Raw genomic sequence first — 22,461 nt, 5'->3', positions numbered from 1 at the left:
AAGCTCTGATCATAACACAGCTGCCGTCATCCTTAAATAGCAGCTTAACAGTCACAGAAACTTCTGAAAAATTGATCAGCTTCTTCCTAAACGAGGTGTTGATAAATACTACCAGGGTTGTATTTTGGATGTCCTCCTACCTCACTACCCCGGGATGCTGCAGATAACCGCGCGCCTCAGCAGAAAAGGGAAAGCAGGGCATCGACAGGACTCTCTTTTGGATGGGTGCAGCCCATTTTTAGGCTGCGCAGGGACCAGCCCCCCCTTGTTCTCTCCCCAGCGGCGCTATATAAAGGCCGCCTCCGTTTATTGAAGAGTGTAGCAAGCTATAGTGGAATGGGGAAGAGGAGAAGAATCCAGATTTTTATCGCACTTTTTCTTTTTTAGTGGTTATGGTGTTTTTAGTAGAAATGCCATTTTATGCTATGTGTTTATCATATGCCATTTTTATCACTTAAAAGAGAAAACTTAGATTTGTTAAGGGTGAAATAGGCAGTTCCGTGACATTCCTCTAAGTACGTTATTTCACTTTCCAAATGGCTCTCAAATCAAATTTTTTTTTAATGTAAAGCTTGTAGCGGAGCAATGCTAACAAGATTTGCTGCTGTTACTGGCACGAAGAGGGCATTCTGTTTGCTGGAATCAATTCATTTGATTTGGGTTTGGATTTTTTTTTCCCCAATCTCTGGATTACCTTTGAGCGGAGCGAGCCGTTTCCTGCACTTCCTTTTGCTGTGCTCCAATACTTTCTTCTATTTAACCACACGCTGTACCCCAGATTTTGGCTCTTCGCTGGACTCCATGTAGCTTTTCCCACATTCGGAATTTGCAGAGCTTTTGCTTCTTGTGCCTGGTGTCAGCTCCTACCGAAGGAATAACTGGGCTGGAGGTGACACAAAGAGACAGCCTTAAATGTGAGCCTCTAATTGCCATCCCTTTTGCTACCTCAACTCTCTCTGTGCTTTTAGAAGGTACAAAACAGGTTTTTTCGTTACTGTTTTGTCCATCAGTGGTGACAAAATTCATGTTGCTGCTCTCTGGGCAAAATATTTCCATTGCTGCGGTGATCGCAGGTATCCTCATGTGATGACTTACGCTAGCGTGTGAGAGGTGTACGAGGTGACCGTCCTCGTGGGAGATCCATCGGCTGCCTCTGCAGGGCATCCTTGAATGTTTTCCTCTGAGAGCGAGTAAATAGTAGCTACAGAGGCTGCAGATTTTAAAGTGAATCCACCCTAATTTCCTGGGCGTACAAACTCCCGTGGAGAGACCTCCAGCGCTGGCTGCAGGGGCAGATGCGGGGCAGTGCTCGGGAAGTCAGGATTCGACTTCTGGGTCAAACCTTCGCTGAAGGTTTTATTAAATTGCAGCTGGAGCCTAAGGACTGCTGGGGGTGTAGCTGGGCCCTTATGGAGCTCTAGTCCGAGACATCCAGTGCTCTTGCAGGTGTGCAGCTGCTGAATTGCCTTGTTAAACAAATCCACAGTGTTTGGAACAGGTTGCCCAGAGAAGCTGTGGCTGCCCCATCCCTGGAGGGGTTCAAGGCCAGGTTGGACGGGGCTTGGAGCCACCTGGGCTGGTGGGAGGTGTCCCTGCCCAGGGCAGGGGGTGGAATGAGATGATCCTTAAGGTCCCTCCCAACCCAAACCATTCTACGATCCGGTGATTTTTCATCTGACGAGGCTGGGATGACCTTATGCTGCAGTGATTATCAGGTTGTGCTGAGGTGGCTTGTTAAGACGTCTCTTTTCATTCTTTCTCCAATCTACTTGGGCTTTTTGACAGTTGCGAAGTGAGAAGGAGACGAGGAATAAGCTAATTGAAGCCGACATGAACGGCAAGCCTCAGAGCAGACTCTTCACCAAGTAAGTTTTTTCCCCTTCGTTGACAAGAAGCCGCAGAGAGTGTAATGCGAGAGAGAACCAGCTCCCTCTGCTAGCGGTCAGCTGGCCTCAGCTGGGTTAAAAAAAATTACTGCTATTCATGTTCATGTCACGGTTTCTTTTAAATTTGAGCTCTCTTAAATACAATTTCAGCTCTTTCGTAACATACCCACTGAATGGTAGAACAAGGAGTTGGGCTGGGGCTCGGTCCCCCGGCTTCTGCTCTCGCTGAGGATGAGTTTGGGCTGAGAACGGCACCTTTGCGGTTGCACGGAGCCGCCAGCCCAGCTGATGGGTTCTGTTGCATGAGGAAAAGAGACCATAATTTTTCTGGACCGAGAAATCCTTGCAGATTTAGGAAATGTGAGACTGGCATTGGAAGCCGTGGAAAATGGGCAGTGCTGGAGGTGCTGGGATGTTGAGTCTGAAGATGGTTTTTGGCCTTTTGCTTGTTCTGTGTGTAGCAAATCATGTTTATATGTTCTTGAGAAGTAGAACTCGGAAATAACTTGCTCGTTTGGTAGTCCTTAAAATGTCTGTATCTTGCAGCAAAGAGAAGATTCTTTATGAGGAAGACACACTGAAGTCCATGGAAATGGAGGAGGAGAACAAGGACTCCAGCAGTTCTAGTTCTGAAGAAGAGGAAGAAGCTGAAGAAGATGAAGTTTCAGAATCAGATGCTGAAAAGGAGTCAGGTAAGACTTAGTATGGTCTTGGATTTAATTATTAGTCTAACAATATTAGGGAAAAAATTGAGAATGGCCTTTTTTTTTTTTTTCCTTGCCTAGTCGTTAAAAACATCCTAAAAGTCTTCCTTCCAGTGTGCGTGTGGAGAATTTGGAGAACTCTGTAGTTAGTGTCCTAAAAAAGCTGATCTAAATGCTGACTCCCGGCTCAAAAAAGCCGTGGGTAGTATTTGAATTTCTCCTTCCAGCTCACTGGAATTTAAGATAACACATTGTTCATAGGTTGTTCTTAAACATTGGGTTTTTTTCTTGTTGGCCAGTTTCAGGACGAATACTTCGGTTACTGCAGGACGGTAGAAAAGCAATTGAACGCGTAGGGAGGTGACAGCCTGTCGTATTTGCACCACAGAAACGAAATGAAGCGCTGAAGCTGTTCTGTGTAATCTTAGAGATGAGGAACGTTTTTTCTGACTGTGATGTATAGTAATTGCGAAACATAGTGGAAAATAAGGATTAAGTACGTCGAGTCATGTTAGCCTTTATAGCATATTGCTGGCATCCTGCTCCCATTATTTTTCCAATCATTTCTAGGGCTTCCTTAAGGACTTTAAACAGCGTATATGTGCAGCACAGAAAGTTTAAACAAAGATACTTAATTTTATAGTAAGCCAAGACTTACTGGTACTTCACATTTCTGCAAACAGGGATGGACCTTGGACTACGATGGGTTTAATAGTTACTTTTAACACCAGCGTACTGGCCTATATCCCAGCGTACCAATAAATACGGTCCTTGCAGAGAAGTGCAGTTTAAAGTTTTGTCCTGCTTCTTGTGCCAGTAAAATTGTCACCTGTGCTCCAGTTGTATCGATTACGGTGTTTATCGCAGTATGGGAGGTGTTGGAGACTCTTGGCTGCTCTTTGCGGAGCCAGTAGCTACAAAAGCTGCTTGGGTATGACAGTAACAGGGTGAAATAATCTTTTGGCTTTTAAATCAAGGAAATGCGGCGGGAGAAGTCAGTGGCAGAAAACAGGCAGGCAATAGAAGTCACATTTATTTGCTCCGTAAATCAGGGGTTTACCAGCCAGCAGCCCTGTAGAGCTGTGTGCCAGTCCCTGTGACCGTGGCGGTCGAAGAACTGGGGCCGCGTGGTGTTGGACTGGTTCAGGAGCAGCCTCAGACCCGCCAGCAGGGAAGTGCTACAGCACTCGGCATTAAATCCTGTGTAAAACCAGAGCAGGTCTTTTTATTGAGTTCATTCACTGAGCAAAGCGCATTACACCCAATCTATTTCAAACCACTGACGCTAAAACAAATGAAAGACACAAAGCATGCAGTGATTAAGCATCAGACGTCAGGCTTTGTACCTGCGCTCTGCTTTCCTGGAGAGATTGTGGGCTCCTTTGAGAAGTTTCGATTAGAATTGAAACCCTGCCTTGTAAACCTCTCAAATCTCTCATGAAATGAATGTGAACTTGCCCAGCTGGATGCAGACGTCGTTGTCAGATGTCGCGTATGTGAATGGGGTGCACATTCTCGGTACTTTCTTTAAAACAAGGTTCATGAGATACCGACATCAGCCACGTGTTATAGGCGGACTCCAAAGAGAAGCAGGGATGAAAATAGCTTTTCATAGAAAATAATAAATGTCACAGCATTATTAGTTTCAAACACAATCTTAAGAACAATTGTGCTTTATTATCTGCTAGATATTTTAAAGGCTTGGAGGGATACAGGAGGCATGTTTTTGAAAACGTGGAAATTATTTCCTTATTCCTCTTCGTTTTCTTCTGAGATGTAATATTCACGTACCTTTGTAACTCTAAGCAGCGGTGGACAGATAGAAGACAACTGTTTTCCTGAAGTGTTCAAAGTCCAGATGAAGTGTGGGGGGGGAAAGCCAAAATATTGTTATGAGTGATCATTTTAAATCAAAAAAATTGAACTCCTTTGGTAAGTGAGCGTAAGGCAGGACAAAGCAGACGCTGGCAGTACAATACAGGAGGTTGTTTTGAGGTATGGTTTGAGGGGTCTCAGGTTGCGATAAACTTGTGGAATTTGCAGGGACTGTGGGAGGAGAAGAAATTTGGAGAGATGAGCAGGGACATTGCTGGAGTGCTTCAGAGAGTACCATGTTTCTTACAGTCTGTAAGAAATTTGTTTTCTTCAAACAAAGGAAACTAAGTGCATTAATGCCATTTAATTCACCTGGAGTACAATTAAGAATTTGGCGTTGGCTTGTATAGAAACAAGAGAAAGATCAGTATGAAAATCTATGGTCATTATCTGTGCTTGTATTTTTGTGAATTAAAGCAGGCCAGGGAAGCTTTCAATGTTTCAAAAAAAAAAGTAAAAATAAAAAAGGGCGCCCCCGAAAAACCCTTAAGAAAAAATATATTTATGCCAAATTAGAGAACTAAATTTTCAATCTCACCAAATTTTGGGGGGGGAGATTGAGCTATAACCCTCACCCGTTTCCCTTGATTAGAATTCACAACGTTTATGGCTCAAATTTTAGTAAAATAAGCTGTGGGCTCCTCCCTTAGAGACACCGATGCGGATGGTCGTGCGGTCTCTCACGCTGCCGGTACGAGGTACTTTTGCCTGTCCTTCTGCAGTTGGCTCCGTCGGGTCACATTGCTCACGGTTGGAGTTCTCTCCAGCTTGTCATTACCACTTAATCTGTGCCCGTGTAATTAGGCTTGACCTTAAAAGTTGACCTGTGTACCATAAACTTCCAGGACGGGCTACCAGTCACCATGAGAGAGGCCTGTGGAGGCTCTCGGGTCAGGTCTGTTCTCCCCTCCCTGCAACGTCGAGGATTCTCCTCTTCGCTCTCGAGAGATCGGCAAATGCCACCCATGTCGTTGTTTGTCTGTGTGCCGAGTGCCGGGGCCTGCACGGAGAAATGGATCATCTCCTGCCCCTTCCTGAAAGCGCTGTTGGAAAGTGCAGGGCGTCTGCGTGTTGGGCTCAAGAAGTGAAATACCCTGTCTGGATGGCTTTGATGGAAGTTCTGAGATAACACGGAGAGGGAAAGGGGGCAGAGACTTCAGTATCATGCAGACCTCCCTAGGGGAGATGCATCTTTGTGCCTTTAATTCTAGGTCTGTCAGTCCTGCTAACTGCCTGTTACTTTAAAATGTTTCTCTTGGCTTGCTCGTTTCTGTTTTCCCTGTCCTTTGAATCCTGTATTCTAGGGGTGAGAACGTTTGTTTCAGAAAGATTGATCTTCATGCTCCAAGGTGCCATCCTCACAGATGCTCCATACCAAACTGCTTTTTATATGTAGTAGAGGATATTTATTCAGTGCACACACCTTGTTTGCTAGGACTGTTTGAGTGCTTACACTTAAAACGACTTTGTTTTTTCAAAACCATGCCTGTGCGAGGCACTCACAGCTGCGAGAGGAAACCGCTGCTCTGTTGGTGCAGGTGCATCCTTTCTCAGGCACTTTGCATGTGGCTGCTGGGGGTAAATCATAGAATCATAGAATGGTTTGGGTTGGAAGGGACCTTAAAGATCATCTTATTCCAGCCCCTGCCCTGGGCAGGGACACCTCCCACCAGCCCAGGTTGCTCCAAGCCCCGTCCAACCTGGCCTTGAACCCCTCCAGGGATGGGGCAGCCACAAATGGATGGACAAATACTCTGTCTGACAGCCCCGTGCGCTCCTGGCAATGGAACCTATTGCCTGAGACATAGCTTCTGCTCACTGTCCCCCTCCCTGGTAACTTCTGGTGGATGTTCTTATGTCAAGCATGGTACATAGATACAAAAAAAAAATAAAATCATGAACACTGGATGATTGCACTTGTCTACCGAGCAGGGAGCCAGCTGGGAGCTTTGACAGTGTCTGCGTAGCTTTGAGCCCTGGTAAAGAGTTTTGTTGAGAATCAGTCCTAGCTTCTAGTAGAAAAATGGATTTTGCTGTAGAAGACTAGAAATTGTGCCCACCAGCATAAGCAACTGCAGCAGAACCGTGCGGTGATGGGGCACGCATGACGGCCCGCACGTACCGCCATGGGGATGGCGTGTTCTGCTCGTCTTCCCCAGTCAATCAAGGGAAGAACAATCCCTGAGAGGAAACAAAATTGTGAATAACCCAAAAATCTGTTTGTCCTCCTTAAGGTGCTTTCTGCAGAGGCTTACCTTGTCTGTGGGGATGAAGTTCAAAAGCTTTGCCTGGCAAATGTATCCGTCGTATTTTTTAGTACGCAGAAAGCCTCCTTGCAGAAAGCCCTGGTTCGCCCGGGCGCCGACACCGTCTCCACGACCTGGGGCGTACCGAGGTCACGGCCACGCGGAGCTTGAGCGAAGTGCGCACTGTGCTTGTGAGGGAGGGCCTTGGAAGCGCAATACTGAAACATTTGGTTTCTCTTCTTGTTTAAAATTGTAGAAAGGAAGGAAGAGCCCTTTGCCAACCACTCCAGCCATGAACCCAGGCCTAGCATCACTGAGCAAATACCGCCACCCGAGCCCAACTCCTTCACTGCATCTGCCAGAAGAGTAAGTGAATTTGGAATCACTGGGGACTCCAACAGAGCTTGGAAGCAGTAGGTTTTGCTGGGAAATGGACACTCTGAAACCGATTTTCAGAGGAATTGTAAGATGTGAAGCATGATAGTATGCAGTTTTGGTAAAGATGCTGCGTTAAGAGTAGAGGACTGGCACAAGGGAGGATGTTTGTACGATAACGTTCCTCTTGAAGCTCTTACCCTCTGAAGCAAATTCTGCTGTTCACAAGAGAAACCCTGCTTACCGCGAGTGCTTTGTGTCGCTGTCAGTTCTGAGGTAGCCGGTGCCAATCTCTGACCAGCAGGAGATCTTTCACCAAAGCTGGTTCCTGCTGATGCATCAGCCGTGAATTTGGCATCGTCATCCGAAGTGCCTCCGACTTGCCAAACGCAGTTGATTCAGTGGCATGATGTTACGGCCCAGTAAGCAGAGAGGATAAAGTTTGCATCTGACTAGATAGCTGGGCTATGAAAGCTTTTTAAAGGTGAAGCAGCATTACTGAAATCTTATCTGAATTCTCCAGCTCTCACGTCACTCAGCTAGATGGCACCAGGAGACTCTGTCTTCTGCTGAGAACCGGTATCTTACGCTTCTGGTTTCTTTTTGCACCAGAATATGGAGGACAGCTATACAGTGCAGGCACCTTGCCAACGTCTGAAGCACTAGGTACATGTTAGAGGGAAAACGTTTCTTGCTTAGTCACAGTTTTTTCTTTTTGACATGCTGTTAAGCCTACCTTCTCGTCCAGATGAAAGGAAGCAGAGCCCCTCTGGGCGTTGCTCAGCTCAGGCTGACTTAGCAGGGGAGGTGTTAAAGGTAGGACACTGGGAAGTGTGAGCACTTCAGATCACCTTTTTGCAGCTGCAGAGGATTGTTCTCACTCATTGGCGCTGTCTAACCCAGAATAAGGCTGTTAGGGTATAGAAGCAGTTATTAATTTGACCTCAATCACTTAAGATGAGCTACTTTACCTTCTCTTACATGTTTGATTCTTCTGTAACTCTCTCTGTCAGATCGGGTTCTATATGGGCAAATATGAGTGCTTGTGTTGCCCTCCCGTTTGTGGAGTTACCATTTGCTGTTCCTGTGTTGTTCAGAAATTACGGACGGCATTTGAGCTTTCTCTGAGGAAAGTGTCAAAGCGACATTAAAGCATCAGAGCTGCGTAGCTCAGTAGACTGGAAGCGCTAGAATTAGTGGAGTACAGGAGATTAACTCTGTGCATCTGCATTAAAATAACATTAGATAAGAAACGCTGCTGAAATACTGCAGTGATAATTTTATCCTTGCAGTCTTGAGTCAATGGGTTTGAGGGCAGAGCTCCCCAGTAGCTTCGTTTATTCTGGATAATGTCAGATGTTTTGTGTTACGTAGAATATGGTATAATAATGGTTGTATCAGCTTTGACCGAAAGTCTGGTCTACCCCACACCCCTGTCCTTGACAGTGACCATGAAAAGATAGTGCAGAAGACAGAATCTAGCTGGGCGTCTCTCCCACCTGCACTTTACATTTCCGGGACTTGCTGGACCTGTGGCAATTTTTGGATTCAGTACCCCGCGTTAGACATTTCCTCTATGAATTTCTGCAGTCGCTTTTTGAGTGCCCATGACGTTTGGGTTCCTCTAATGTCCAGTGGCAAAGGGTTCTTCAGCATAGTTACACAGAACACAGAGCTTCCTGCAGCTGGTTCTCTAAGCCTGCCACACGCTGGTTTTGTTTGCCGCCCCTGCTCCCTTTATGGGGAGGAACAAGGAATAATTGATCCTTACTCACCCTTCTGCGTGCCACTGAGGGGTTTGTGTGCCGTGGTCATCTCTCAGCCTGGAGGCTCCTGGTGCTCTCAGTAACTCCTCGTACAAAAGCTCTCTTGCTCTGCTCATTCTTGTTGCCTTTCTTGAATCTCTTGCCCTTCTTCTGCACTGCGTTTGCGCTGTGGAGCAGAGCTGTGTGTGATACCACAGGTGTGATTGTGCCCTGCAGTCACACAGAGGCATAATGGTGTTGGCTTTCATATCCTGTTCCTTTCCAGTAGTTCCCAATGTCTTGTTTGCTTTATTTCCTATGCAACTCGGTGTTCAGCCCCTGTCTATGCAGAAGTATCTCTTGCGGTGCCCAGGCTCCGTTCTTGAGTGGCAGCAGGCATCTTTTTCTAAGACTTGGTGCTATAACTACAGTTGTACATCGAAGCAGTTGTACATTTGAGGAATAACATATGCTTGGCAGAAGCACCTCATGTCACAAAAAGCAGGAAGGCCCATTCTGTAGTGTGTACAGAACAGACAGTGACCCGACTGTAGAAAGGTTTAGGCTAAAACAGGCCTCTGCAAGCCTCTAGTCCAACCTCTTGCTCCAAGAAGGGGCAACTTCAAGCCTGTGTCACGTTGCTTTGAGCTACCCGAGCTCAGCTGAGTATTGAAAAGTCTCTGAGGACGGAGACGCCCCGTTCTTGCTCCCTGTCCCAGCGCAGCATTGCTCCTACCAGGAGCCTTTCTTTCCATGTTGGAACTTTTGTCTGTTCATCCTTCTCCTTTTGCTGTAGACTGTTGAGAAGAAGTCTGGTTCCATATCCTCTGTAGACCCCACCCTCCAAGTAGCAGAGCAGTTTAATCCTTTCTTTGCCTTCTCTTTTCTGTGATAAACAAGCCAGGTTTCCTCAGTCTCTCCCATTACGTGTTGTGGGCTCCAGCTCCCTGATGATCTTGATGGCTTCTCCTGGACTCTCTCCAGTTTGATCTGTGTAAGGGTTTTATTTGCAGCTAGTCCCAAAACAGTTGATTACTTAAAAAAGTTTTCTGCCTTTACTGAATAATTCCCCCTTCCTAAACGGGTGCTAATAAAAGCTTCATTGTTCCTTATATTCTTTCTGCAAATCTGGAGGAGGCGTTGTGTAGGCAAAGGGAGCTGCGCAACGACACAAGATTTCTTTCATCGTCTGTCCTTGGGGATGAGGGCACTACAGCAGTTTGCATCCCCGAGAGTTCACCTTGAGCTGTGTCCTGTAATTAGAGCTAAGCAGGACATCAAAGTCACACCATCTTATGTTTGCGAGTGTAGCCCAGCAAAAACTGGGGCTTGTTGAAACACTTTCAGAACTTAGATTGTGCCTTGCAGTGCTCTTACTTCTTCCAAATGTCCCTTTTTCTCTACAGTTCAGTTGGCTCAGCAAGTCAGACGAGCAGAAGGATGAGTCACCTTCATCCTGGCGGCTGGGACTCCGGAAGACTGGCAGCCACAACATGTTGAGTGAAGTCGCTGCTACTCGTGAGGCGCAGAGAGATAAGACGACTTCTATCTATCGTTCTTCGTCAAGTCCTCGGATATCTGCACTATTAGACAACAAAGAAAAGGTTTGGCTTTCGGCAAAGATGTTTGAGTGCATCCCAGTTGAGCAGACTTCACCTCACAGGTTTAAGACCCTTTCCCTTTCGTTTTGAGTTATTGCTGGGTTTTGTATCCATAACAAACTTAGGTCTCTTCCATTCTTTCTTTTTTTTCTTTTGAAAATTACTCCTATCCTATCAGTTGTTCTTGCAGAACTGGAGTTTGGTGCCCCTTTGACGTAATTCCTTCTCGGTTTGGAGTGGGCTGCCAGTGAACTGCTGCTGGTCTGGCACGGCCCATTCCTTACCGGAAAATATCTAATCCAGAGAGTAGCACATACCTGCAGTGGAAATTCTCCTTCACTGTCATCTGTGTGGATTCCTTCTGTATCCACCAGCTGTATCTGTGAATCCCATCCCATGTATTCAGTGGCTCTAACTTCGCTGCCCGTGGGAGATGCCCCATCCCTGGAAACATTCCAGGCGGGGTTGGACGGGGCTCTGAGCAACCTCGTCTAGTTGAAGATGTCCCTCTTGGCAGGGGGGGTTGGGCTAGATGGCCTTTAAAGGTCCCTTCCCACCCAAACTAGTCTATCATTCTGTGATTTATAAGTAGTTCTAGTTAGAAGCTGCTTGTATTCACTAGCGCGCTGTTCAGGAAATCGTTTTCAGAACAAATATTTTTATGCGGTGGTATGTGTTGCCCAAGAAAATGCCTTAGACCAGTTGTCCTTAGACAAGAGCATGCTTTCTTAGTTGAAGAAATTTGAACATGAATTTAGTTGTCACTGAACGTGCTGGAAGTGTAACAGCTGTGCAGTTGACGTACTTCTTTTGCTTCACCAGGATAAAGACAACAAGAGCTATCTTGCCACAATAGCCCCCAGAAGACTGAGCAGTACGAGCGATATAGAAGAAAAAGAAAACAGGTGAGGCTGACTGAACTTAATGCTCAGCTTCTGACCTCTCGATAGCTTCTCCAGAATCCCTCCTTTCTATATTCGTGCTTCATATATTTTCTCAGCAGTCCCAAGCACACGGGAATTCACAATATCCAGAGCTATCTCTGATAGATCAAAGTTCTGGTACGTTGCTTTTCATTTAGGTGAGCAGGCAGCAGGCTGTTTGCCCACCCCTGTATCCGTACGTATGTGGGCTCCAGGCAGGAAACTAGATTTATGCATATTTTTTCCTTTTATATGCAAGCGCCTCGTTTTATAGCTGGCACCTACGCTTGTACTTCTGTCACTTGCTCAGTGGCCACCTTCCGTCCCTTTGGTCACACATCTTTCCTTTTTTGATTCACTTGAGATTGCGAATCTCTCCTGTACGGAACTGCGTCCGTTGCAGGGCTTGTTTTTATAGTCAGTGCGTGCGGTTGCCCCTGAACAGAACCAGAGTATCAATGGGATAAATATCTAGTATCTCAAGATAGGTTTGAGAAGCTAATCTCTACAAATAGGTTCTTCACACTTTATGCTAGAAGGAGTCAAATTTGAGCTTGGCCTCATTTCCAGCCACTTCCACGGTAGCGACGGAAAGGCACGTACAGAGAAGTCATTGTGGAGTAATTGTTGTGAAGAAGTCCTGGCAGATGACCACCCGGAGAGAATTTCAGCACAGTTTGAAATTCTTTGCTGATCTTTTGCTGGAACCTCCTCCCTGCTGCGTTCTTGCTTAATCTCAGCCAGTTGCTGTGATTTGGAGTTTAGCAGACAATTTGTGTCTAAATGATAAGCTTGAGCGGTTTTGGCAGTGGCTGCTGTTGAGTGGCATATCCAGCTGACTGCTGAGAAGTGTCCTTCGCTCGGTGAAGTAGGGAACGAGGAGAAGTGGCCTGCATGAACAGATGGTGCCCAGATGTACTGTGTAGTACAGATTTTTCCCTATATTCTTTCCTTTCAGAACAGCTGAGTTTCATATCACGGAACCCACAGGTGTCTGAAAGGGCATCGGCATGGACGTGGCAATTGAAAAATGAAAAATAATTGCAGGCTAACGAGTGAATGGGTTTGTGTTACATTACAAGCTCGAGGTCCTGTCCAAGACCAGAAAAGAGCAGGACACACTGCCAAAGTGTGGATTGGGAAAAGGAGCCCTGATTTCAGATAACTGTGATAAACAGGACTACTAGTAATTTATTGATAGTAGGTTTTGATATTGCCACATATTTTGTTTGTCGTTTTCTGCTGCCAAGTGTAGCAAAGGATTTGCCGTGCCGAATTGCTTTTCTGTCGCTGCCTGGCTACCTCAGAGAATAAAAGCCTCCCCTGCAGTTGCCGTATCTGTCCATTTATGCAATGGCGTTTGGTACAAGATGACAGAGAGAATATCAAATGGCGTTATTTAATATGTTAAATTACTTTTACGGACAATCTAAAATTCAGTTGCAAGGTTTCTGACTAAAAAGGATCTTGTTCCTCTTTATGCAAAACATTACATCATCTGGCGATTCTTCAGCAGTACCGCTGGCGACAGCCGGAACGGATGGTAGGGCCAGAAGAGGGGTTTTGGGGAGCTGTCACCTGTGAACAACGCCGCGTGCAGGGGTGAGGGGAGGATTTGTGTTGTGGAACTGTGGAGGAGCCAAAAGCAGACTCCAGAAGTTTTTCTAAACAAACCTTGTGCTCTCTCCTGCGTTAGAGAATCGGCGGTTAACCTCGTGCGGAGCGGCTCGTACACCCGCCAGCCCTGGAGGGATGAATCAAAGGGAAACGAAGCTCCCCATTCTGGTGCACCTACTACCTACGTATCTACCTACTTGAAAAGGTACGTCCAGTTCTGTCTTCCGTGGGCTCCCAGGCTGTCAGTTCTGTTCTTAACGCGCCTCCCAGTCTTCAGCCTTCTGCTTGCTGCTTACTGCATCAGTGTCACTGGCCTTGGGACCCTCTTCTGCTGAGAGCGGGAAAGAAAAATTAGGATTTACCGACATTTGTCATGCTAAATAGTCTTTTTAAGGGCCATCACTTTTGTTGATTTGTAAATTGTTGAACTGAATTTAAATACTCTCCTTCACATAATTCAAATGCAAAATGTTTCCTCAGTTTTATGCCAGTATTTTGGTTAGATAATAAAACCAAAATTGATCATAAAAAAGAGAATAAAGTAATTACAGTCTGAAAGCATTATTCACATAGCTATTGACAGGTAAGTTGTAGCTTATCTCTAATTTTGGTTTCCATTAGTCCATGTTTATGGCATCGTTATCAGAAAAGTGGCAGTGCTCTTGTGCGTGACTTACAGCGCTCACTACGGCGTGAGACTGACGTCTCCAGCCATGTTCTTGTGGCAGGAGGAAGCAGTTTCTGCACAGCGTATGTGGAATTGTAGAGCCTGATTGCTGGTAAACTGGCCAAGCAGAATTGGGGGAGCAAGCCTGTGCGTAACCGCTTGAATTGGCAGTGTCCCCTTTGGAAGGCAGAGGCTCAGTTTCCTTCAAATCCCAGATTATGGCTGTCTCCGAAGGAGGTGAATGAATGCCCCGCTCGCTCTGTTAAGGCAAATAATACGTCACTGAGTTTTCATCTCAGTTGTGAGGAGCAGGATCAGCCCTTTGTACGAGTACAGCGCCATCACCTCACCTTTATTTTGGCTAATACTGGGAACCATCAAAACAGCGTGTGTAAACACGTCACGCTGCAAAGTTGTTTGATCTGTGCTTAAGGAAAAGGGCAGAAATATTTCAGAGTTTTAGATTGTGTTTCACCAAATTCTAGACCTTGAACTAAATATCTGTCCTGAAGGTGGAACAATTGCTCAAGGTGTTTGGGAAGAGAGGGGTTTTTTGTGTTCCAGTGCTTATGTTGGTAGAGGTAAGTTTTGTCTGCCCAATTGCTGAGCACACGCAGGCCCATGTCCACAAAAGGTGAGAGAGCGCCATGTCGAGCAGTAGACTTCTCCTCGTCTGATCCATGCCAGTGACTTCACATCTATCCTGGGACATGATGACAGGCCAACCTCCACAGCCTCTCGCTCTCCAAAGGCGGCCCGACCAGCCGCAGCTGATCACCTTGGAAAACTTTTGCCTCTTGCTGCTGGCATGCCTGGCTGTTCCCTAGTCCGAGAGACAGTCCCGTCACTCACGTGGCTGTCCCTTGAAATTTTACAAGCGTTGCCTGTTTGTCTCAGCTAATCCAGGGCCAGATTTAGTCTTACAGTCACGTAGTTGTACTGTATTTCCGTGGTTAAACTGTACAGAGACTAGCGAAGGTTTTGGCTGGCAGTGGTATTCCACTAATACCGATTTCTTGTCACAAAGGCTGAATTCTGGCCTTTCGCAGGAGAGTGTTGATTTAAAAGCAATTACAGACAATAGCTTTGACAGGTAGGAATAAAGTTTACTTTCTTTAAAGAGATCAGTGGTTTTGCCTTTTATGTACAAACAGTAAAATTGTGATCAATTTGACGTCTATCCCATATGCTTTTCTATAAAAGAGCACAGAGACACTAAATACAATCACATCGAGCCTCTGATTTCTCCAGCCTTGTGCATCAGCCTCTGAGATGAGGAAGGGAACTTGGGTGCCTGTTAAGGATGAGCTCTTTGTCATTTCCAGGTACTAAGGAAATTCCCAATACAGCTCCAAAAGATAAAAGCTTGTTCTGAGAGAGAAAAAGTGTAAAGTGACCATGACGGACTTGGATGTTACTGAGGGGGCGACTCCTCTACATCCGCGTTGCCCCTTTATCTTAGCGTTTAACTCCTCTCCGTAAAGATACCTAGTTATGTTCTATAAGTGCTTTAAATGACCCCCAAGCAAAGAGTAAACAACAGCAACAAATCATCTTAAGATGTTGAAAGTGGCTTTTCTTCTAAAAAGGGACAAAATAACTTGCAGCAATGTCGCAAACGTTCTTCAGCTTTAGTTGAAGCAAATGTTAAAAGCTCTCTGTAATGGTAGTGACCGCCCTTCGTCCTTCTTTCTCTATGAGGGTACCCCGAGCCCAAAACCACAGAACCCTGTTCTGACAGCCCGTTTTAGAGCATATTGGCCTTCAAACAGCCAGTTCACAGCGCCCGTACGGTAAGGGGTTTGGAGGAAAACTGGCATAGCAGATGGAATTCATTCAGCGTCCATCCTTTGACATCAGCCGTAAGCGCTGTCTCACAGGAAGGGATCGCACGCACCAGAATGAAAGCGCTTTTTCACGCAGGTAGTTTCTGTTCATTTTACGTATTTGCAGATGCGCCTTCTTACGGGTTCTAAAACCCATCACAGCGAGTCAGGCCAACGGTCCGTGCAGTCCAGACCCTGCTTCTGACGGCAGCTGGTTTTAAAGGACAAGTTGCAAAAGCTTGGATAACGTAAGAGCGGTCTTCCACCTCCCCCGCTCTCCGTGCTTCCAGCAATCCTGAATTCAGGAGCCAGGGGTTATACTTAACCGTTGCTCTTCACAGCCACCGCTGTGGCCAACTTCCGTAAGCAAATCCTATTTTGATCTCTGCAATACCCCATGGCAGTGTCTCACAAAAAAATGGGTTAGGTGTTTTGTGCAAACCTTTTTTATTAGCGTATGTGGAAGCTTTATTAAGGGTTTGAAGGTTTTTAAGGTTTTGGATTCCACTTGCCTTAGCTGTTTTCAGAAGTATTTCTTTTTATTGATTTGAAATGTTGCTTTTCATTTCATTGCTCTTCCCTGATGGTTATGTCATGGAGATTATGTTAGAGAGCGAGTAACAGTGTGTCAGTGCCTTTTTTTATTTCTAATGTTGAATGTTTTAGCATAAATTCATAATCCTCCCTTTTACAGATTCGTATAAACACGGCTGTTAATTAACAAGATTCCCCAGCTAGCCGTTTTCTTGCAGTTTTCTGGTCCAGTTCAGATCAAATGTGAACAATTGAACAAATGCCTTAGAGTCCCCCTCGGCCTGGGCAGCGCCACCGCGAGGTGACAGGGCGGGGAGGAGAACTCCTGCAGAGCTGGAGGTGCCGGTGGCGTCTGCGCGTGATGCCCCAGCACCGCATTTCTCCAACCCAGGGGGGTGACGACGCCATCCCCGAGCTCTTCTCCTCCGTTCTTCCTCCTTATCCCATCCATGCTCTCCCAGCACCTGGTGCTGCTTCTACCCTCTTGTCTCCCTTTTTCCCTTCTGAAGACAATCCTTGTCAGGTCTTACTTAATAACCCTCCGTGTCCTCCCTTCCTGACCACTTCCTTCTCTTTCCGCAGCCACCCCTGGTGCCCCAGCCTCTCTGCCTCGGCGTCTCCGAGGATGGTGCCACATCAACCCTGCTCCCCGCAAGGGCTGCCACCGCCTTTCCCCCTGCTGCTCCTCGTGCTCCTTCCCCTGGCGCACGCCCCGCTGCCATCGTCTTCTCAGCGCACTCATTTCTGCAGCCCCCTGGCCGCTGGCTCCGCAGGCCCATGCCAGCCAGGCGCGCCTCCCGCCCTCGCCCCCCGGCAGCCCGTCTTGGCCTTTCCCTCTGCCGCAGAGCGCCAAGAGGGAGGCACTGGCTTCCCGCAGGACTTCCCGCTCCCCAGCGCTGCGGGCAGGGCCCGGCTTTCCAGAGGAAGCTTTGTTTAGGGTCCGGTGGAGGTTGCTACCTGGTGACAATAACTTGCTTGTTCCTTTGTGACCTGGGTATGGCAGGCAGCCATCAGCTGAAGAGCCCAAATGTAAGGTTCCTCCCCGTGGAGGCCTTCCAGGATGCCCCGTTCTCTCCTTCGGCCCTCTGGGGACCAGCTGCTTGTTCTGGGCTGGCTGGGAGCCTTGGCACATCAAACTGGTTTGTAAATTGGGTGCCTGAGTGAATTGGACTGGATCCTTCCTCCGACCTCCTGGCCTTGGCTCTTGTCCTGCCCCTTTTGAAGTTTTATTTCAGCCTGGGGCTGCTCTCTCTGACTCTTGCTCTGGTGTTGACTTCCAGTTCCAGCCCGTTGTCCCTGGCTTTCCCATTAACCTGCAGTTCCTTCTCCCAGTCTGCTTTTCCTCTAGGTCAGCTTTTATTCCTGGTGCAACCGCTTTCCTCCGCGCTCCGTGTGCGCTGGCGTGGGAGTCACCGGGATGCAGGAGGCGAGAGCAGCCCTCTAGCCTTCAACGCCTTTCATCCCGCAGACAGCCCAGTCTGACCAGTACCAACCGGGAATACCAGTTGCTGGGAGAGGCGTGGCAGGGTCCTAGGTCTCGCACGTGGGCTCGTTTGCGCAGACAACGAGCAGCCTGTTCGTGGGGCTCTGGCACATGCAGCAGGAGGTTTTGCCAGATTTCATCAAGTCTGGATTTAGAGGTGTGCAGCGTCTCCCCCGTAGGGTGGGCTTTCCCCTGAAGAAGCGAAAGGGGGCATCCGCCTGTGGGAGCCCGTCTCCTTTTCTCCTCTCTCTTCTCCAAAGTGGGAGCACTTGAACAATCACAGGTTTTCAGTAATAATGGTTTTAAGGGTTTTGTTTTAACCTGGCAAAATGTGCATTTCCCTTGCTCATTCTTGAATATTTTTTTGGACAGCTTTGCTGGCTGTTTTCCAGAAATACAGAATTTGTACCAAACATGCCTTAAAGAAAACTAAAGCCTGAACTGATGATCTTTGCCAAAGCTTTAAGCCACTGCAAACAAGTTCTTAAAACTGGAAGTTACAGGTTGCCCAGAGCAGCTGTGGCTGCCCCATCCCTGGAGGGGTTCAAGGCCAGGTTGGACGGGGCTTGGAGCAACCTGGGCTGGTGGGAGTGTCCCTGCCCAGGGCCGTGGGGTTTGGAACTAGATGATCTTTGAGGTCCCTTCCAACCCGAACCATTCTATGATCCTTAGGAGGGGAAGCAGCCAGACCTGCTTATGTCACTCTCCTTCCCCGCTTTAAGCAACCTCATCCTTGCTCGTTGTTTCCGCCTCTCCCCGGTACACAGGGGTGCTCTGTGTGCGCCGCTTTCACTGCGGTAGGGTTTTTTCCCTTCTCTGATCTTCACCGATTCACCTCCACGCCGTTATTCTCTCGCTGAAACTCAGCTGGGCTCAGCTCCGAGGGGTGCTGCTCGCGCGAGCCACGGCTCCGGTGGGCTCTAATCTCCTTCCATACGTTTTGCTAAGGGGTAATAACTCGCTCCCTTTCCAGCTGAGGGCCCGGCTGTGCTGATGTTCTGTTGAATGTTTACTGTGCTCTGAAGGACGTGATTTTGTGATGTTTTACAGTGCTTCATTTGGTAGAAGTAGTGACCTCAGCAGTCCCTACATTTCAGCCAGTCGCAATACATCTCTAGCTACCTCACCCACTACCATGGGTTCATCTACCTCCCTGGGCACCCCGTGGCACCCTGCCTCTGCCTGTCCCACATCCCTCGGTGCGAACACTACTGCATCAGCCCGCCAGTATACCAGGTAACGGCTCACAGCTGAGATAACGCTGCAGAAAATCAGCATTTGGGTTGAAAGTTCTGAATTCTGGAGTGGATTGCGGATTGGAAGCGTGCTTCCACGTGGGAAGCGCTGATAAACCATCTCAGCATGGTTACGTGGGACAGTCTCGGTAGCGCAAGGGCACCGGCAGGCAGTTAACGGCCCCTCTGTGACCTCGGCGTCTTCCCTCCCTGGAGGGGTCAGTTATGCCCCCGCTGCCCCGTTAGAGACACAGAGTGGTGCTCGGGCGGCTCTTGGAGTTCATTCCTTCTGCTTATTCACCAGGTGCATTTGCTAATCATTTTTGCTACAAACAGGGGTGTGAAGACTATGAATTCCTCCTGCTTATTCTTCTACAAGTTTTTAAAGCTCATTTTAATGTGTGCTGTTCTCTACAAAACCACGGGTCGAGAAGGAGGAGGACGAAGTGTCAGTGCTCCCTCGAGGTGGCTGGTCTCGGTCAGCAGTTGAGTTCACTTGCTTTGCTTTCCATTATGTCTTCTCTATTTCAGAGCCCCTTTCAGGCAACAAACTGATTCTGCTGTAGAGAAAAATACAGAGGGCATCTCTGCTAGCACCCCCCTAGGTGTAATCACAAATCGTGCTATACTCGGCTCTGCTAATGGTATTGCGAATGCCGGTGCCGCCTCAACTACAGGAAAGGACTTCTCAGCTGAGGAAGCCAGGGAGCGCAGAAGGTTAGTGAGCAGAGTGCCGGGGTGTGTCGGTCCCTCCGCCGTGCCCAGGTCTCCCGTGGTGGTGATGGTGGGGGTGTAAGAACTGTTTCTGAGATGCTGCGTGGAGTTACGGGCTGCCGCCCCTGCTGCAGCTCAAGGTTTTGAATTGAGTCGTGGCTGGCTTGTAGGTTAAATTTAGTTTCATAATTTTCTACTTGTCTTTTCAGCATCTCAGCCTGTTTTTTCAGTAGCCATCTCAGGTACTGATCTCAGTCCCGAAGGCCTCTATGTGCAGAGGGACGGACAGCCCCGTAGCCACCTGCAGTAGTTCTGTAACGTGAATCCCATCCTAAGAAGAGGGTTGGGCTGAGACACGTTCAGACCCAGTCCATCCTCTGGTTCTGCTCAGCTGGGTTTGTGTACACCCCGATGGAGACATCCCTGCTGCGCAGCTCCCCTGGGTTCCCTCTGCAGCTAACGGGGGAAACCAAACATTGCTGGAGCGCGGATGGGCGGTAGGGAGGAGACGGGCTGCGCCCCAGCAGCGTGCATTTCTTTCGATGGACTGTCAGGAGGCGTAGCCCAGAGGCAGGAGGCTGCCATTTGCAGCTGAGGCTGTCCCAGCTGCGGCAGCGTTTGGAATGACTCTGAATGGAGCTGGCGGTCTCCCTCCCTTAACGCGTGATGTTATTTTAAGGCTGGGGAGATACAAACCTGGGGTAGCTGGTGCTCTTTTCAAAGGAAATTTACCACGTGCGTTTAAGTACAGAATATCAAACGGTCCGTATTTATTCCTGCAAACAGGTTAACTTTTGTAAAATCTGTCTCTTCTGAGGACATCAATGAAAGTAAACGGTAATAAATAAAGCGCAGTGATGAACTGCGTATTTCTAACTAGCAACCAGTTCATGGAGTGTTTTCAGTAATTAGATTCTTCCAAACTAAAACAACTTCTTAAAATACAGACCTTCCTGAGATAGTACTTTGACATATTTTAAATGGCTTGAAGCCAAAGGATGTGACAAGCAATAATGGAAATTATTGGATTTAGGACAAGAGGAAACGGGTTCAAGTTATGTCAGGGGAGGTTTAGATTGGATATTAGGAAACATTTTTCCACTGAAAGGGTTATTAAACATTGGAATAGGCTGCCCAGGGAGGTGGTGGATTCACCATCCCTGGAGGTGTTTAAAAAAAGAGTAGATGTGGTACTCAGGGACATGGTTTAGAAGTGGTTTTTGTCAGGATAGGTTAAAGGTTGGACTTGATGATCTTAAAGGTCCCTTCCAACCTCAGCAATCCTGTGATTCTGCGATTCTCTGAAATTACCAGCTTGCCGAGGTAAAGGCGGTGGAGCAGCCCAGCAGAGCGCTGTGTCTGCAGCCAGCCCCGGGCCTGTCCTGCGCGGGCTGCGCTGCTTCAGCTGCCACCGGTCCGAGAAAGAAGGTGGGCTGGGCTGTTGGGAAAATAGTCGAACTTTTCATGCCATTTGGGCTTTTTTGCCCTTTTTTTTTTTTTCCCCCCCAAGCTTTGAAGGTATTGCGAGGGTTCTGGGTGAGCCACATCCATCAACTCTGTGTGCAGGGACAGAATTCGAAATAGCTGCTGCAGAGCATCTTTGTCTGTAAAAACACTTGGGTTTAATCTCGGGAGTGCCTCTGCATGCTCCTTGTCGTTTTGCTAGGGGTCACTCGGCTCGGTGTCATTTGCGATTGAATTGAGCTGAGCTGCCAAAAGATACTCCCGCTGCAAAGTGGGATTGTGCAAAAAGGGGACAGAGCGAGCGCCGTGCTTTCAGCGAGCGCCTGGGTCGGTCTCACAACACTGTCTCCATTTGGGCAAGCTCAGAGTCAAGTTGCAGAAGCTTTAGATTTTTCCCCGGAGCAGTGGGCTCCTGTAGAACCCACCAGACTTTTGGCACTGCCTGCAGACGGGGAACTTGCTTGTGATGTGACTGCAAACGCCCAAAAGAGCATCTATTAATATTACTGCATTGGCATTTATTGCCGAATCAGTTTCTATAAATAATACAGAAGATCTGTTTAAGCCCTCTGCATTTTTATTAGAGAACCATCTCCTATGAGTTATGCTAATGCAAAGAGAAACACCAGAAAATTCCTCCCACCTTTAATTGATGTTTTGAAACTACTGAGAGGGGGGGAAAAAAAAGCACAGCAATGATGCATTGTGCCTGTGGGTGGAGGAAACCTGCTGTAGGAACGTGGGTTCCAGCAGCGGGATATACTGACCGGGGAACTGCCGGCACCTTTTGAACTGGGAAACATGGACCTAGAGAAACAGGAGAGGTCACCTAAATGGGAAAAGCTTCCTTTGGAAGGCGACCAATTCCAGTAAAATAAAATAAAAAAGGAAAATGGCAAGCAGTTGTCAGGGAAGCACTAGATGGATTTCAGTTCCCTCCGGCAGCTGTTGCAGGAGCATTTGGTCTGCTTCAGTGTTTCCAAAGCTTTCTCTTAGCAACAAAAACAAAAACAAGCTTATCATCTAATATTAGATCACAGGGATGTCTCCTAACTTGTGGCCTTAAATTATCTGCGTGAAGCCAAAAGGTTAAAGCAGAAGAGGCTGCTGGCCCTGGGGAGGAACCGCTGGCGCAGTGCTCTGGAGGGCCCTTGGCACCCTTCGGTGGCCAAGGAGCCTTACCCTGGCCCACCGCCGCCTTTCATCCCTGCTGTCGTACCTGCTGCTTGTTTGCTGGCTTAAATCGGTCAGCAAACGCGCCAGGAGCTGGAAAACAGTGCGGATCATGCACAGATCCTGTGTCCTTCCAAAGGGGAGGAAAGAAAAAAGAGAGGAGAAAGGCGGTTTGGAGGAATGCGGTGGGATCCGTCCACCTGGACGGAGCAGAGCCAACGGCTGCCTGGTGCTGGAGCCGTATGTCTGGGATGTGCAGCCAAGCTGCTGCCGCGCGTGTTTCCGTGTACCCGGTGGCTCGTCCGCCCCCCTGTGCTCCACCGCAGCGCTGCGCTGGGGCCGAGAGGCTGGAAACGTGCCATCCTCCACAGGCAGTATTTTTGCCAGCCCGTT

General features: G+C 47.8%; 1 protein-coding gene across 5 annotated transcripts in view; it reads left to right on the top strand.

Annotated features, from left to right (window-relative positions):
- The window catches only part of PPP1R12B (protein phosphatase 1 regulatory subunit 12B), a 135,127-nt gene that overhangs the window by 47,335 nt on the left and 65,331 nt on the right, over positions 1-22,461 (top strand). For 2 of the 5 annotated variants that reach the window (XM_063356807.1, XM_063356811.1), the window contains exons 7-14: positions 1,786-1,865; positions 2,433-2,578; positions 6,968-7,077; positions 10,238-10,435; positions 11,255-11,337; positions 13,052-13,177; positions 18,533-18,718; positions 19,249-19,434. In XM_063356807.1, coding sequence (XP_063212877.1) covers positions 1,786-1,865; positions 2,433-2,578; positions 6,968-7,077; positions 10,238-10,435; positions 11,255-11,337; positions 13,052-13,177; positions 18,533-18,718; positions 19,249-19,434 — 1,115 coding nt within the window. The remainder of the gene's footprint in view (positions 1-1,785; positions 1,866-2,432; positions 2,579-6,967; positions 7,078-10,237; positions 10,436-11,254; positions 11,338-13,051; positions 13,178-18,532; positions 18,719-19,248; positions 19,435-22,461) is intronic. The other 3 variants (XM_063356808.1, XM_063356812.1, XM_063356809.1) reach the window with 2 other exon arrangements.

Source organism: Chroicocephalus ridibundus, chromosome 20, assembly GCF_963924245.1.
Source record: "Chroicocephalus ridibundus chromosome 20, bChrRid1.1, whole genome shotgun sequence".
Lineage (NCBI taxonomy): Eukaryota > Metazoa > Chordata > Aves > Charadriiformes > Laridae > Chroicocephalus > Chroicocephalus ridibundus.
Note: the sequence above shows the minus strand (reverse complement) of the source record. Positions and strands in the feature narration are given on the sequence as shown.